This window comes from Pagrus pagrus (assembly GCF_965226575.1).
Source record: "Pagrus pagrus genome assembly, chromosome: 13".
Classification (NCBI taxonomy): domain Eukaryota; kingdom Metazoa; phylum Chordata; class Actinopteri; order Spariformes; family Sparidae; genus Pagrus; species Pagrus pagrus.
In genome coordinates, this window is record NC_140197.1 from 5,499,560 (window position 1) to 5,514,019 (window position 14,460).

At 41.2% G+C, this 14,460-nt stretch overlaps 1 protein-coding gene across 4 annotated transcripts in view; it reads left to right on the top strand.

Moving 5' to 3' along the window:
* The window catches only part of LOC311268010 (syntaxin-binding protein 4), an 82,136-nt gene that overhangs the window by 31,890 nt on the left and 35,786 nt on the right, over positions 1-14,460 (top strand). For all 4 annotated transcript variants that reach the window (XM_084371329.1, XM_084371330.1, XM_084371332.1 and 1 more), the window contains exons 6-8: positions 1,232-1,311; positions 3,331-3,454; positions 3,794-3,935. In XM_084371329.1, the coding sequence (XP_084227455.1) occupies positions 1,232-1,311; positions 3,331-3,454; positions 3,794-3,935 (346 nt within the window). The remainder of the gene's footprint in view (positions 1-1,231; positions 1,312-3,330; positions 3,455-3,793; positions 3,936-14,460) is intronic.

Below are 14,460 nucleotides of genomic sequence, written 5' to 3' on the forward strand. Positions count from 1 at the left end.
ACATATAAATAATGCTTTTATGTCATATATCTGACTGATACCAAGACAGAGACAGAGACTGGGAATTTTGAAGAGGTATTTTTATTTGTGGGTCATGAAGGACACACGCAATACATATTGAGGCAAAAAGTTGAATTGTAAACATTTGTTTTTCTTTTCAATGAAAATGCCACCTTTAAAGTTGGATATCAGGTTTGAAGGAGCTGATACAGTACAGACACATACAACTGAGTCATGAAATACACAAAATGCACAAAATGCTTTGGTGGTGGAGGGAGACATGAATCAACACAGCCTTCACAATGACATGCCGCAAGAGCATCATTATCAAAAGAAAGAGTGTGACAATTTTTCTGATTATAACGACGGCTTCATTGTTCTGATTACGTCCAGTAATTTCAGAGTGAAATGAACGAGCTGTCCCGTCTGGTGGCACCTTTAACCCAATCATCTGGTGCTGCTGGTTATGAAAGAGGTGCAGCGTGAGGTCGTCTTTTTTGTATCCAAGAACAATTTGTGTCCTTACTTACCATGGAGCCAGTGTGACTGCTTGTCATAATCTGCTTAGAAACGGTACATTCAAATCATCATCCACAGGGGAAATCATATTGTGTTGTAGAAGATAATCTACAACACAGGAACATGGTGGCAAAAACAGGAATCAGATATTGTTTCTGGTCACTATAGATTGTTCTCTTATAAAACTGTGAGAGCAAAAGCTATTAGTATTTTGTTGGATATCCAAGCTTTTTAGCTCATTATTAAAATAGGTCAATTACTAATTTAATCTGAATGACACCTCATGCTGAGTGATGAACATTCTGATGTAGTGAAACCATGTTATCATTAAGTTACTTTTATTTTTAACACATTAACCCTATTTTTCTGCACACAATAATACTGGTATCACTAAAGTCTCTTGACTTGAAAACTGTTACATAACATTTGTTATTTTATGTAATTTTATTATTTCATTTGATTGTATTCTTTAAAAAAACATACACATAAAAATGTTGTCCATCATTAGACAGGGATGTACAAAGACAAAAATGGAATAAGTATAAATAGCATGTACCATCAACAAGGTGTTAAAACCTGAGCGCGACACATAAGAACATTTCTATAGCGTACATGGAATGCTCTTAGGTCAGGTAAAACTGCTTATGTGCACAACTTTCTATCTTGTCTGACATCTTTCCAAATAATTTTTCTTTTTGGTTTCCCTGAATAGAAAAGAATTTGCTGAGCTGCTAGAGAAATATGGATCTAATGGAAGCACAGGATCAACACGCAACTCTCCCATCCAGCAAGGTAGGCAAATACCTGTATTGTAGTTTGTATGATACACTCAGTGTTTTCTCACATTTTTAAAGTGGGTGGATCTCCTGCTCACTTAAATGTGTGTGAAATTGAATTTCTGTGTTCACACGCAAATTCTCCTAGTTTGTCTGAAAACACAATCTGCCTGAACTGCATCATGCATGTGTACAGTTCTAAATAAAAAGACCTTTCTATATTTGAGTACTAAGCCTAAAGGGTAGATGGAGTAAGTCTGCCTTTAAAAATGGCTTATGACAAGTGCACTTGTCCATTACACAATTGCCAACATCTGTTTCAGAGGGAAGCAGGCAGCCAGCTGGTAAAGATCTGTTAAAACTTGACTTCAGCACTGTGCAGTCTTGTGTGCTCTGTGTAGACGATGGTCTGGAAACAGCAAGGGGTCATCAGCTCCAGAATTACAATAGATTTCAATTTAAGGCCATCCTGTTGGTATAAAACTAAGATGTGTTATGTTTGCAGTATGCTAAATCTCTAAAACTGGCAGATTTACTGTGTTTGGCTCTAAAGGTGAGATAATGTACTAGAGGGACTGGGTTATGCTTGAAAAGAACTAGTTTATACCACATGTTGTCAGACCATGTCAGAAATGAAAGTTTATAGTTGTTCTGAACAGTCACATGGAGGTTGGGAACAAAGGCAGTTGTCATAGAGAGGGAGAGATGCAGTAATTGTTTAAATATGGAGATGAATGAAGTGGGTGTGAATGTGGGACCATATGACTTGAGACCTGACTTGACAAAATTAAAAAAAAAGACTTACAACTCAATCTTCATAGGTCTGTAGACCTGATGATGATGAACATGATTTATTAGCGAATCTCTTTTTTCTCTCTTTTTCTGCTCGACATCATTTGAAGTGACTTGAAGGTGGAGCTTAACCTTTCTCAGTAAGGTTTGGTGTGTTCAAGTCGAGTTTGTTAATAATGCACCAGTTAGCTCAGTTCTTTATTCAATTAGATTAGCTTATGGCTTTCACTGTTTTCATGTAGAATTATGATTTCATTTTGTATAAGTAGGATAGTAGGATTTTGTCAGACTGTTGGACATATGGACACCCATTTCCACGCATCATAGCTACATCAGCCGGGTAGATTTGTAGGCATGTAAAAAATGTGTGTGCGTAATGCATTTTCCTTTTAAATTACTCATTATGACTTACATATGGTATTTTTTCCCAAATATGGTAATTTTAAGCCTCTGGTACAATGTCTTAACATTTCCCATCTAGCAGCACTGATGTTGACTAGACCTGGACCCTGTTGGTCTTCATTTGGGCCTTGCTGGTCTTGATTTGAATCTAAACAAAAATACATGTATTTGATGCTCATTTTATGGCTGGTTTGGACACAACCAGAAACTACCAGACCCCACTCATGTTAACAAACACAGAATGTATATTCAAGGTATGTTCGCAGTTGTGTCATATTTTACCCCCATTTACTCACTTAGAACCAAGAGCTCTGTGTAATAGCTCACAAAATGTCTCATTTTATCATAAATCCATGATATCCTTGTATACTGCTGAATTTCAGTATGAATAACCTGCCCACTATGAGATTTACCTTTGAAACTGAGGACAAGAAAGAAGCAGATGTTTACCCCAGGCAGTGGATGAAAAAACTGAACAGAAACAAGCTTGGTGGATATTTGGACTGTTTTGGTCAGCATGCTGGGTATTATTCAGTGCTTAGTCGCTCAGGCTTAAGAAATGTCTAACAGGACGATACAGGTTGAGTGGAGAGCCTCAGTGCCACTGGAGCCATCTGTAGCAGCAGCAAACTGCCAAAGGCTTCTTGTTCAGTCCAGTAATGTGTGAAATGTGTATCCCGCCAGAACTAACTACCCGCCTTCTAAATAATAACTAACTGAACTGGAAATGTGTATCTCTTTTGCCTTTTTGATCATTTATTTTACACCAAGCAAAGCACAGATTAAATCATTTCACTTACTTTGTCTATTTTGTGTTTTTATTCTTTTTTGCCGTTCAAAGGAGGCCGCTACCTGGATAGTACATCATCTGGTTCCTCATCTCGCTCCCAGAGTCCTTTGTTGTTGAGCCCAGCAGGATCTCAGAACATGTACAACAGCAGTGGGCCCATGCTGCGCTCCCTCAGGTAAGATTTGTTTTTACAAGATTTGTATCAACCATGGCTCTGCTCTCCTGTTGTTAAGAAGGGTAAGTTGGCAAGTTGTGGCCAACTTGCACTTTACCTAGATTTACAAAGTAACTATTTTGTGGATTTGCGTCCCACCTGTTGAGAAGGTCAACAGTGCAAAGCAAAATGTGCACCCTTGGCCTATGCCTGTGATAATATCAGCTGATTTATTATGTTGTGCAAATCATGGCACTAATGCCATGGAGGCATAATGAAGGTTGTGCCTTCATTCACAATGATGAAGCCTGTTTCCATTACTTCAGTGGTTGACGTGTTTATGTGTCTTTGTGTTCTCAGTCATCCAGGTGAAGGAGTGATTCAGTTAATTTCAGTGGCGCGATCCAGCAGTTTGGGTATCACCATCGGAGGTGGTTCCAACAAGCCCGACGGCCCTGCAGTCTTCATCCAGGAGGTGCTGTCTGGAGGAGACTGTCACCGGGTAAGAAACAAGGCAGAGTGAAATTAAAACCTTAAAGTGCTGATATTGAAACAGAATCAGAAACAGATTTATTGCCATGATGGATTTTACACCGACGAGGAATTTTTCTTGGTGAATAAGGTGCATGCATTGAAGACAATAAACAATAAACAAACAAACAGTGACTATAATATATACAATATAAACAATATAAACACTATAAACACACAGAGGCAAAAAGTGTGGGATGGCTGATAAATAAAGACGGAAGATAAAATATAGAAGATATTAAAAATACAGGATGTACAAATTCTGCATTAATGTAATGCAAAGATTCAAGGGCAGAGGTGGGTTTGGTGCAGGAGTGCAAGAGACGGTTTCAGTGTCGGTGGGGGTGGGGGATCCGGGACTTGTTGAGGATCCCAACTGCAGAGGGGAAAAAACTGTTCATGTGGCAGGCGGTTTTGGTCCTGATGGACCGCAGCCTCCTGCCAGAGGGGAGAGTGTCAAATAGTCTGTGACCGGGATGGGAGGGGTCGGCCACAATCCTACCTGTACGCCTCAGAGCCCTGGAGCTGTGCAGGTCCTGAAGGGATGGAAGGCTGCAGCCACTCACCTTCTCGGCAGAGCATATGATACGCTGCAGTCTGCTCTTGTCCTTAGCAGTGGCACAGCGTACCAGACGGTGATGGAGGAGGTGAGGATGGACTCGATGATGGCAGTGTAGAAGTGCACCATCATCGTCTTTGGCAGGTTGAACTTCTTCAGCTGCCGCAGGAAGAACATCCTCTGTTGGGCTTTTTTGGTGAGGGATCTGATGTTCAGCTCCCATTTTAGGTCCTGGGTGATGATGGTGCCCAGGAAACGGCAGGACTCCACAGAGTTGACTGGGGAGCCACACATGTTGACGGAGGCGGGTCGGGCAGGGTTCTTTCTGAAGTCCACTGCTATCTCCACTGTCTTTAGAGCATTAAGCTCCAGGTTGTTCTGGCTGCACCAGGTCACCAGATGGTCAATCTCCCACCTGTAGGCGGACTCATCTCCGCCAGAGATGAGCCCAATGAGCGTGGTGTCGTCCGTGAATTTCAGGAGCTTGACTGACTGGTGACTGGAGGTGCAACTGTTGGTGTACAGGGAGAAGAGCAGGGGAGAAAGAACGCAGCCTTGGGGGGATCCAGTGCTGATGGTCTGGGATTCAGAGACAGGTGCTGCTTCCTGTCAGACAGGAAGTCTGTGATCCACCTGCAGGTGGACTCAGGCACGTGGAGCTGGGAGAGCCTGTCCTGTAGCAGAGCCAGGAGGATAGTGTTGAAGGCAGAGCTGAAGTCCACAAACAGGATCCTGGCATATGTTCCTGGGGAGTCCAGATGCTGGAGGTGTAGTGCAGGGCCATGTTAACTGCATCGTCTACAGACCTGTTGGCTCTGTAGGCGAACTGCAGTGGGTCCAGGAAAAGGGTTGGTTAAGGATTTGAGGTGGGACAGCACAAGGCGCTCAAACGACTTCATGACCACAGAGGTCAGGGCGACGGGTCTGTAGTCATTCAGTCCTGTGGTCCTTGGCTTAGGATAGGGAAAGCTGAAGGATGTAGTGAAGGGAGTACTTTTTTCCGAACCATACTGGGATGTTTTTACTGGGACAGCTATGTAGATTGTCCACTAATCGAAAAGTTGGTGGTTCCATGCCCAGATCACCTGGCTACATGTTGTTATTATTATTATTATTTCTTCTATTTGAACAGGGACAGTGCACAATAAAACATTAACCCTGTATATAACAAGGAGAGATGCATTGCACCAGGTTTTAGCAAGTTGCTTTTTTCCACCCGTAGTCCCTGGGCAGGTAGATGGAACATATAATAAATTAAAAACAGTTACTAAATTCACAGTTGTGCAATATTTCAATTACAAAGTTATGAATACACACATTCCCACATCAATAAAACAATGTTGAAGTGTCCTTGAGCAAGATGCTGAACCCCTAATTGCGCCTGATGAGCAGGTCAGCACCTTGCATGGTAGCCTCTGCCATCATTGTTTGAGTGTGTGTGTGTATATATATATATATATATATATATATATATGTGTGTATAATTGGGTGAATGTTACAAGTGTTGTAAGCAGTCAGTTGAACAATAAAAAGACTGGAAAATCACTATATAAATGCAAGTCCTTTTAAACTATTAAACCATAAATAAATACAGGCAAGTCTGAGAATATCCCTGAGTAAGTTTTAGGATTTATTGCTGCCTTTAGGGGCTAACAAAATCAGGAGTGTATTGTTAAAGCTGCATTAATTGATTTGTGCCACTAGGGGCCAAAAAAAGTCAAAATGATTTGACGGACACAATGATCACTGGCTTATTCACATTACACAGTCTACAAACATGCTAGCAAACAGTTGCCTACTTACATGACCAGATGATGATGATGTTGGCTGATTCAGGAAGAGCAACAATGTGTCCATCTAGCAAGGAGGAAGAATGAATTTCCGGTGTGTAGCGTTAAGCAGAGCTGACAGAGCTAACTGGGAAGTAGCAGGGTCCCATTTCTAAATTACGTGGCATCGGACCGATACCTTTTCCGCAGTATCGGCCGCATTTCCGATACTGGTATCGGAATCATAACAACTCTATTTTTAATAGCCATTTTTATACTGGACAGCAACCCGCCAATTTGATGCCTCGGAGGGTACACTTTTTGCCGCCTCCATTGCTATGTAAATCCAGGGCGTCGATGTGCTGGCAATTTCGTGACATGGTTGGAGGTGTCAATGACATGCACTGTTGTGCGACCCACAGCCGGGAGTTTTAAAAGCAGGAAACAGCTGATCACAGCAGTCAGTCCATCACTTCATCTGCGGACGTCAAGATGAGCAACTGGGAAGCCGCTGAGATCCAAGAGATGCTAACTGTGTTGTTATGGTGTTATCTCGGGTAACGCAGAGCGTAGGAACCAGATAGGTAGGTAGTGGAGAGCCGGACCTTTGAGGTGGTAACACCAGCCCGCGAAATAGCAGTCAGTCATCCCTGTGTTATGTTTTACCGGGAGTCAATAAAGTGGACCTAAAGATGATCACTGAGTGACAGAAAATCTTTTGCATAACACTGCATAACACACATCACTTGTCACTGTTCACGCCCAACTTCGTGCTTCACGTCACGTCACATGTTTACGCCTACCCCAGTGGTGGCTTTTTTGCAAAGTAGGAATATTAAACCTCCGTTTCACAGACAGGGCGGCAGATTGCAGCCTTTACCTGGCTGCAAATGTGGCGCATTTTCTAACTAAAAGGGGCTAATGACTACCGCCTTGTGGCTGTCACCCCCATCCTGATGAAGAGCTTCTCCAGTACATCAAAGACAACATCCCTACCAGCCAGGACCCTCACCAGTATGCTTTCAGAACCAACAGATCCACAGAGGATGTCATATCTACTGCCTTTCACTCAGTCTTCACGCACCTGGGAAATGAGACCAGCTACATCAAGAATGCTGATGGTTGATTTCAGCTCATCATTCAGAGTTGGAAATTGGACTTTGTCAAAAGCGGACCCCAGGGAGTATGGAATAGCAATCACACCTCCTTCTGCTCAACACCGGAGCACCCCAGGTCTGTGATCTCAGGCTCCTCCTGTTCACACTGTACACCCATGACTGCACTCCCAGACATCAAGAGAACTCTATTGTTATGTATGCAGTATGAGAATTCATATCGGGAGGAAATCAACAGTCTTGCAGAGTGGTGCACAGTTCTACTGCTCAGCATCGGCAAAACCAAGAACTTGATTGTTGAACACCCCTGTCTACATCAGTGGGACTGAACTTTGAGTTACCATCACTGAGAACCTATGTTGATCATCACAGATCACCACCTCTGGTTAAAAAAGCCCAGAAAAGGCTCCACTTCTTAAGGAAACTTAGGAAGGCTTAATTCCAGAGCCAGATTCTGGTTAACTTTTACAGAGGAGCAATAGAAAGTATCCTGACTGGAAATATCACACACTGGCATGGTTCATCACAGCCCAGGACAGGAAGGCTCTACAGCGGGTGATTAAAACCTTCCAGAACATCACTGCTACCATCTACAGAGCTTCAGTGAATTGAGATGTCTGCACAGAACCCAAAGGATACTAAAAGACGTCACCCACCCAGCCACAGTCTGTTCACCCTGCTGCCATCTGACAACAGATACAGAAGTATCCACTGCCATACCACCAGACTATGGAACAGCTTCATTCTCCAGGCCGTGAGATTCCTCAATTTATCATCAACACTACATTTATAGATTAAATGTAGCACTCAAACATAGGGCTCAAACAAAGTTTCGTTTTTTTAAACCCTCGTGTTTTAAAAAATGTAAATAAACTTACCTTGTAACCTTGTAAAAATTCTTAGTTCATAATAAATCAACTTTATGATTTACTTAATTACCTCATAATTTATTATTTTAAATCGACAATCACCATCTAAGACTGTATGAACTCATAATAAATCCTCTCAACAACAAGCCAGTTAGTAACTGCAGAAATCCTAAAAATACAGTATATCATATAAAGTATATACATATGCTTATAGTGGAATAGTCTGTCTCAGCTGAGTTTTGTAGTGATCATGGAAGCCCAATGGCTCGACTTGCAGTAACTCTTCTGAAATTGTGATGAGATTTGCCATCTGTCATTTTACTTTGCAATACATTGTGGCAATGTATAAATGTTGCAAGTCAGGAGTAAAGGTGAAGAAATTTGGATTTTGGTTAATATGTTATTTGGTAAACTTTAAGCGGTTGGAGCCTTTTCTTCCAAGCTTCCAAGTCCCAATTCAGAGGCTGGATCCTCCAGAGGCTGACACTTAATAATGCTGTCAGCTATTATACCAACATTGCACACTTAAAGTGCATCATGCCAAAACTCCCTCCCAGTTTCTCCTAAAATACAGAATTCAATATTTCTCTGTTATCTGTAGTGTCACCTTGACTCCCTGAAGTAAATTACCATGTGGTGACAAATAAAATGTTGTCACTTCATTAAATCCTGTTGAATATTTAGAAATTTATGCTGGATTTAGAATATAAAACACTACTTGGGTATTTCTTGCTGTTTGTGTTGTTAAAGTGTCAGTGCTGCTCTAGAGGTGTCCCAGAGCCCCAGAGCAGACACACTACACCAAGTGTGAAGGTCAGCCAGAAAGCGAGGACTCGGCTTAGGGCGTCACCTTGCACACACACAGAGACACACACATACACGCACACATTACAATGCAGAGGATTTTGTCATACTAGTAGGCTAGATGTGTACTTGCTACAGGCGCGACAGCAGCAGCACCTGCAGTCCCTATCTTGTGTGTCACACCTGTTTGTTTGCTACTTCCCAGTGAGCAAAAAGTGGTCTAGATCACGTCTTTTGGACATGATTTATGGACATCCAAGACACCTAAAAGACATCCTCTGGGGAGCCAGAATGAACATTTTTTATGTCTTTTCTGGATGTTGTATAGACGTTAATATGCCGTTTGTCGACTAATTCTGGCTGTCTGTGGACGTCCAGATCATAGCCAATATGAATGTCTATTCTCAACTCAATTCTGGATATCAGTGGATGTCTAGATTATGGCCTGACTGGACGTCTTTTCTCAACGTCATTTATCGACTAATTCTGGCTGTCAATGGACATCCAGATTATGGCCTGGCCCGACGGACCTGATATCAACCTGTTTTAGACGTCTACAGACGTGGGTTGTTATCAGGATCAGTTTATTTTTTCTTCCTATTATAAGAGTTGTTGACAAAAAGAAAAATATAGAATATTGCCAGAGTTGTAATTTAATCTCTGGATCAGACATCTTTTTTTTTTAAATTGTGAGGATCTTGCACAGGAGTGCACTGGTCGAAACATGTAGAAGTTGAGGTGAGAGAGAATAAAGTAAATATTCCATTTTTCCTGATGGGAAGTTGCCTGTAAACATGATGGATGAGCTCTGCACCTTGGCCCACAGTGTCTTGGGGAATATATGGAGCACAGCCATTTGTGCTTGATGGAAATAAGGCAACAAGTGCTAGATACTGCAGCCTCACAGGAGGCCTTTAGCCAACAGATTAGATTCAAAATGAATTTTCAGGATTCAAGATGAATTTTATTGTCATTATGCAACATGAGATTATACACAATGAAATTTCTGTTTGTAATTCCCTAAGCTACATAAACACAAGAAAACCAAAACTCTACAGACTAACAAATAGTAATCAAGTCAGAAAAATAAACTATTCATAATGGAGTGTTGAGGATGAGTTCAGGAGTCTCACAGCGTGGGGAATGAAGCTGCTCCGTAGTCTGGTAGTACATAACCGGATACTTCTGTATCTTTTGTCAGATGGCAGCAGGGTGAACAGACTGTGTTGTCTTTTAGTATCCTTTGGGCTCTGTGCAGACATCTCACTTCACTGATGTCAGTGATGCTCTGTAGATGGGTACCAATAATGTTCTGGGTGGTTTTAATCACCCGCTGTAGAGCCTTCCTGTGAAAAATATGTTTTCCAAAGACCAAGATGATGTCCTCAAATGTTTTTGTCTACAATTCAAAGATATTCAGTTTACTGTCATAGAGGAAAGAAACTAGATATATTATTCACATTTAAGAAGCGGAAATCAGAGCATTTTGGCATTTTTTCAAAATGATTAATCGATTATTAAAATAGTTGCATGTTAATGTAATCACTGGCTCAATCATATTAAATTACCACTAAGCCTTACAGCTGCAGCAGCTGCTAACAGGCCACAACATACACTGAATTTGTTTGCCAGCTGTTGGGCTACTGGCTGACTAGAGTCCAATCGTATTCATACGACGTGTTAATGGGTCCTTTTTATAACCTGACACTGATTACTGACTACTGCTGACATTTTCCCACAGTTTGCTGCCACAACTGTGTCCACTATGTGTTAAGTGTTTGGTGGTGTTCTTAGTTCATTCAGAGCTGCTTTAAAGAGCAGTCTCTTTTCTGCCAAACCTCATAAAAACATTTAATGTAAATGGTCAAGTCCTTGACATATGTTTTTCTGACTAAAGTAGCAGTTATAAGAACATTGTACCCGCTCAGTCCAGTATCCTGGGATTTATGTTGGCACATATTGTTGCCTTCCTTCATTTTCTCCAGCTTCTCTGCTTCTGTCTACCCAATCCCATCCTCCTTGCCTCTCTGTCCGCCCACTCACTGTCAGCTGTGGGCAATATGACAAGGAAGGAAAGAAGGAGAATGAAGGGGAGAGACAGAAAAAACATAATCTGCACTTGTATTTTTATATTTGAAGAAAGCTGTTTCTAAGCAGATTTTTCTTGCATACTGTATGTCCTGCAAGGTTTTGCATCATTTGGATTCAAGATGCCAGTGAATCAGAGAGAGAGCCTCTGGGCTAAGAAAATATCCAATATGGAGAGTTGTTGAAGCAATGGTTTGTACATTTTGGTCCAAGATGTACATAAGGGAACCACCTTCCATCCCCTCAACAGTTATCCAGTCTTATCTCTAAAAAGAGCAAATACTACTATGTAGCCTCTAAAATCTGTTGAGATTCTCCTCATGGCTGAGATGAAAGCTTTGATTGGAGTGAGAACTTCACCACTGAAACTGTTTTACAGGCAGGGCTTCTGACAGTACATGCCTCTTTATGAGAAAATAGACCATGCTCCCACCGAAAATAAAGCTTCAGGTTGATATGGTCTTTGAACCTTGGCTTATGTGACTGGACACCTATGCTGACAGTACTCAGGTGTACATTTCAGTTTAGCATGAAGACCTTCAGGCTTTGACCTCACTTACAACCTGCTTATCTGCCATCAATATTTTGATGAACAAACATCTTTAAAGCTTAATACAGGGAAGATGGAAAGACTTTGTGTGATATACAATCATATGTTAAAACTTTGAGGGTCATCTTAGGTTGTTATTTAAGTTTCCAACCCGGAATGATGCCCCCATCAAACAAAATAACACTTGTATTTTTCCCACATGCAGCAGGCAGCCAAGCAGGCAGCAGTTTTCTGTGAAAAGCTCTGATAAATACGCTACGCTACCTGTTTAGCACCAAACAGCATATAGACACAATTAGAGTCTAGCTGGTGAGGATAGTGGGGCACGTAGCAGCTACAGAGATAGGAGTTTGGAGTTGCTGGAGACTAAAAACAAGCTAAAAGGAAAATAAACACTGGACTTACATTCATTAGATGAACACAGACATGACTCCTATATAGAATATGCCTTTATTGTCACTATACACATGTACAATGAAATTGTGAAAGGCTTTCTCTTCAGGTCAGTAGAAACAAATAGTGCAAAGTAAGAAAAGGAAAGTATACCAAATAAAATATATAGCAAAGATATATGCATACAGATAGTAAAGAAAGAAAAACAGAATAAAAAATATAAGTATATACTGTATACAGTGAAGACAGTGGTAGCAGATTTATGCTACATATGATATGATAATGTGCTGTGTGTCTGGATGTGGAACTGTTTGCTAACACATTTGCTAACACATTTGACATGATGAATTAATAAGGTCAGATGTTGTGTCAATTGTTCCACTGTTCCAAATGGCCAAAAAGCAGTTTTAAGTCAATAACTAACTAATTACTTATACGAGTTATGAAACAAATCATTTTAGACTTCATAAGCATCTCTCCACACACACTGCATTAATCCAGCATCAGTGATAAAAACAATTTTCCTGGGTATGAGGTTTCAGTGCAGCAGACATTTATGAATGAGATTTCTTTTGGCCCATTACTTTTTTGCTGACCTTCAAACTCAAAATCCCTAATAACAGATGGTGAATGGTACAGGGGTAAGACTACATCCAGCTGTGTTAGAGACATAGCATGGTAAAGCAAAGCTGTGTGTCCACACTCTGTCACTAAGTCTCTTTAACTCACTCAACACTGTACACTCTCTGGCTCCATTACCACAGCTACTGACACTGACTCTCTGCTTCTCAGTCTTCTGCTTATGGAAGCAGGTTGTCCATTTACTCCAAATCCCAACTCGCTAATCCCGTGTCACATAGGAAGCAAGCTAGCATTTCTTGCACTGTGATTTGCTATATGGGATGAGTCAGCTGGGGAATTATGCAGCCATGCAATTACCAGAACTGTAGATAGATGGACAGACAGATAGATAGACACTTAATTTATTCCCGATGGGCACCAGAACTCAAACAAACCTCATGTTACCAAGAGTAATGCAAAAACAAAAACGTGTGCACATTTCAGTTCGGTGTGCAACACTCCTAAAAAATGTGCTAGAAGTTAAGGAAAATCCCATTTAACAGTCCAATTAGAAAGCCCAGTAACATGTCTTTGGCTTGAGATGTTTCTCTTCTCAACTAGCATGTCAAAGAAGAGGGTGGGAAATGTTAAGGATGCTAACCAAGTTGGATAGTATCCTGTTTTCCATCTTTGCCTCCAAAGACTCCAGCTCGACTAAATTGTTGAACTTGTTAACATTCCTCACACTTACTCTCCTGCACATGAGGAACTCTAAAAATGTGGTATTTTGCCTATTTCCTGAGTGTTGTGTGCCTGGTTCTTCTTTTTTTTCTGATCAAGGTTCCTGTCCTGTGTGAAACAAATATTGGATGTTGACATTTTATATTAAACCTAACCAAACTGCAACTGAAAGTTGAAAATATTCTTACAGTATCAATACCTAAAAACAATTAAGTAAGTAAAAATCAAAATCGTCTAACCGCAGAGTGGACAAGAACTGCAGTCGCCCGCATTCATCCACTAGGACTTACTATGTAAACAGGCTTTGTCCATCTTTATACCATATCCTCTGACTTCTCCAAGGTTCTCCAGCAGAACACTTCTCATATAAACACCCAAACCATCTTAGAAGGCATCGTTTTCCATGCACATCAATTTTAGGTCAAATACGCACATTATTGATTATTACCGAAAAATGAAATAAAATAAACTCTGCACTCAGAGCTCGGGCTCTGAGTGCAGATTGCAGCCCACTGTGGTCTGTTACACTCCGAGGTTTATATATAGGAGCAATCCAATCTCAACATCCTCCCACCGAATGGATACAGGGGTCAGAGGAGGCTTAAGTCGTCTATCAGCTTCTTTGTTTGCTTATGTTCAGTTCCGGACGGTTGACTTTGCAACAGAAGACCCACAAAATCATCGACCAGACCTTTGTATTTCATTTTTTGTTGTCCATTGATGCTACCCACAGTAGTAGACTGGTCAGAGAACTTCTACAGGTGGCATGACTGAGGTGAAGAGTTAGCTGGAAGGTGGAGACAATCGTCCTCATGTTGCTCAGTAGCCATAAGGGGGCAAAGCCCCTTTTAAACAGGACAGATAGATTTGTATGTGCAATGGATTAGTTAGGAGGATGATCTTTAGTGGCTGCATTTACCAGTGGAGATAATCAATGGACAACAGTCTGGGTCACCACATGATCTTTTCTCTTTGGTGAAGTGTCATGAGCATCAACATGTTCTTAACTTCCCAATGCCTGCCCTAAGTTTAAGCTCTGCTTACTGT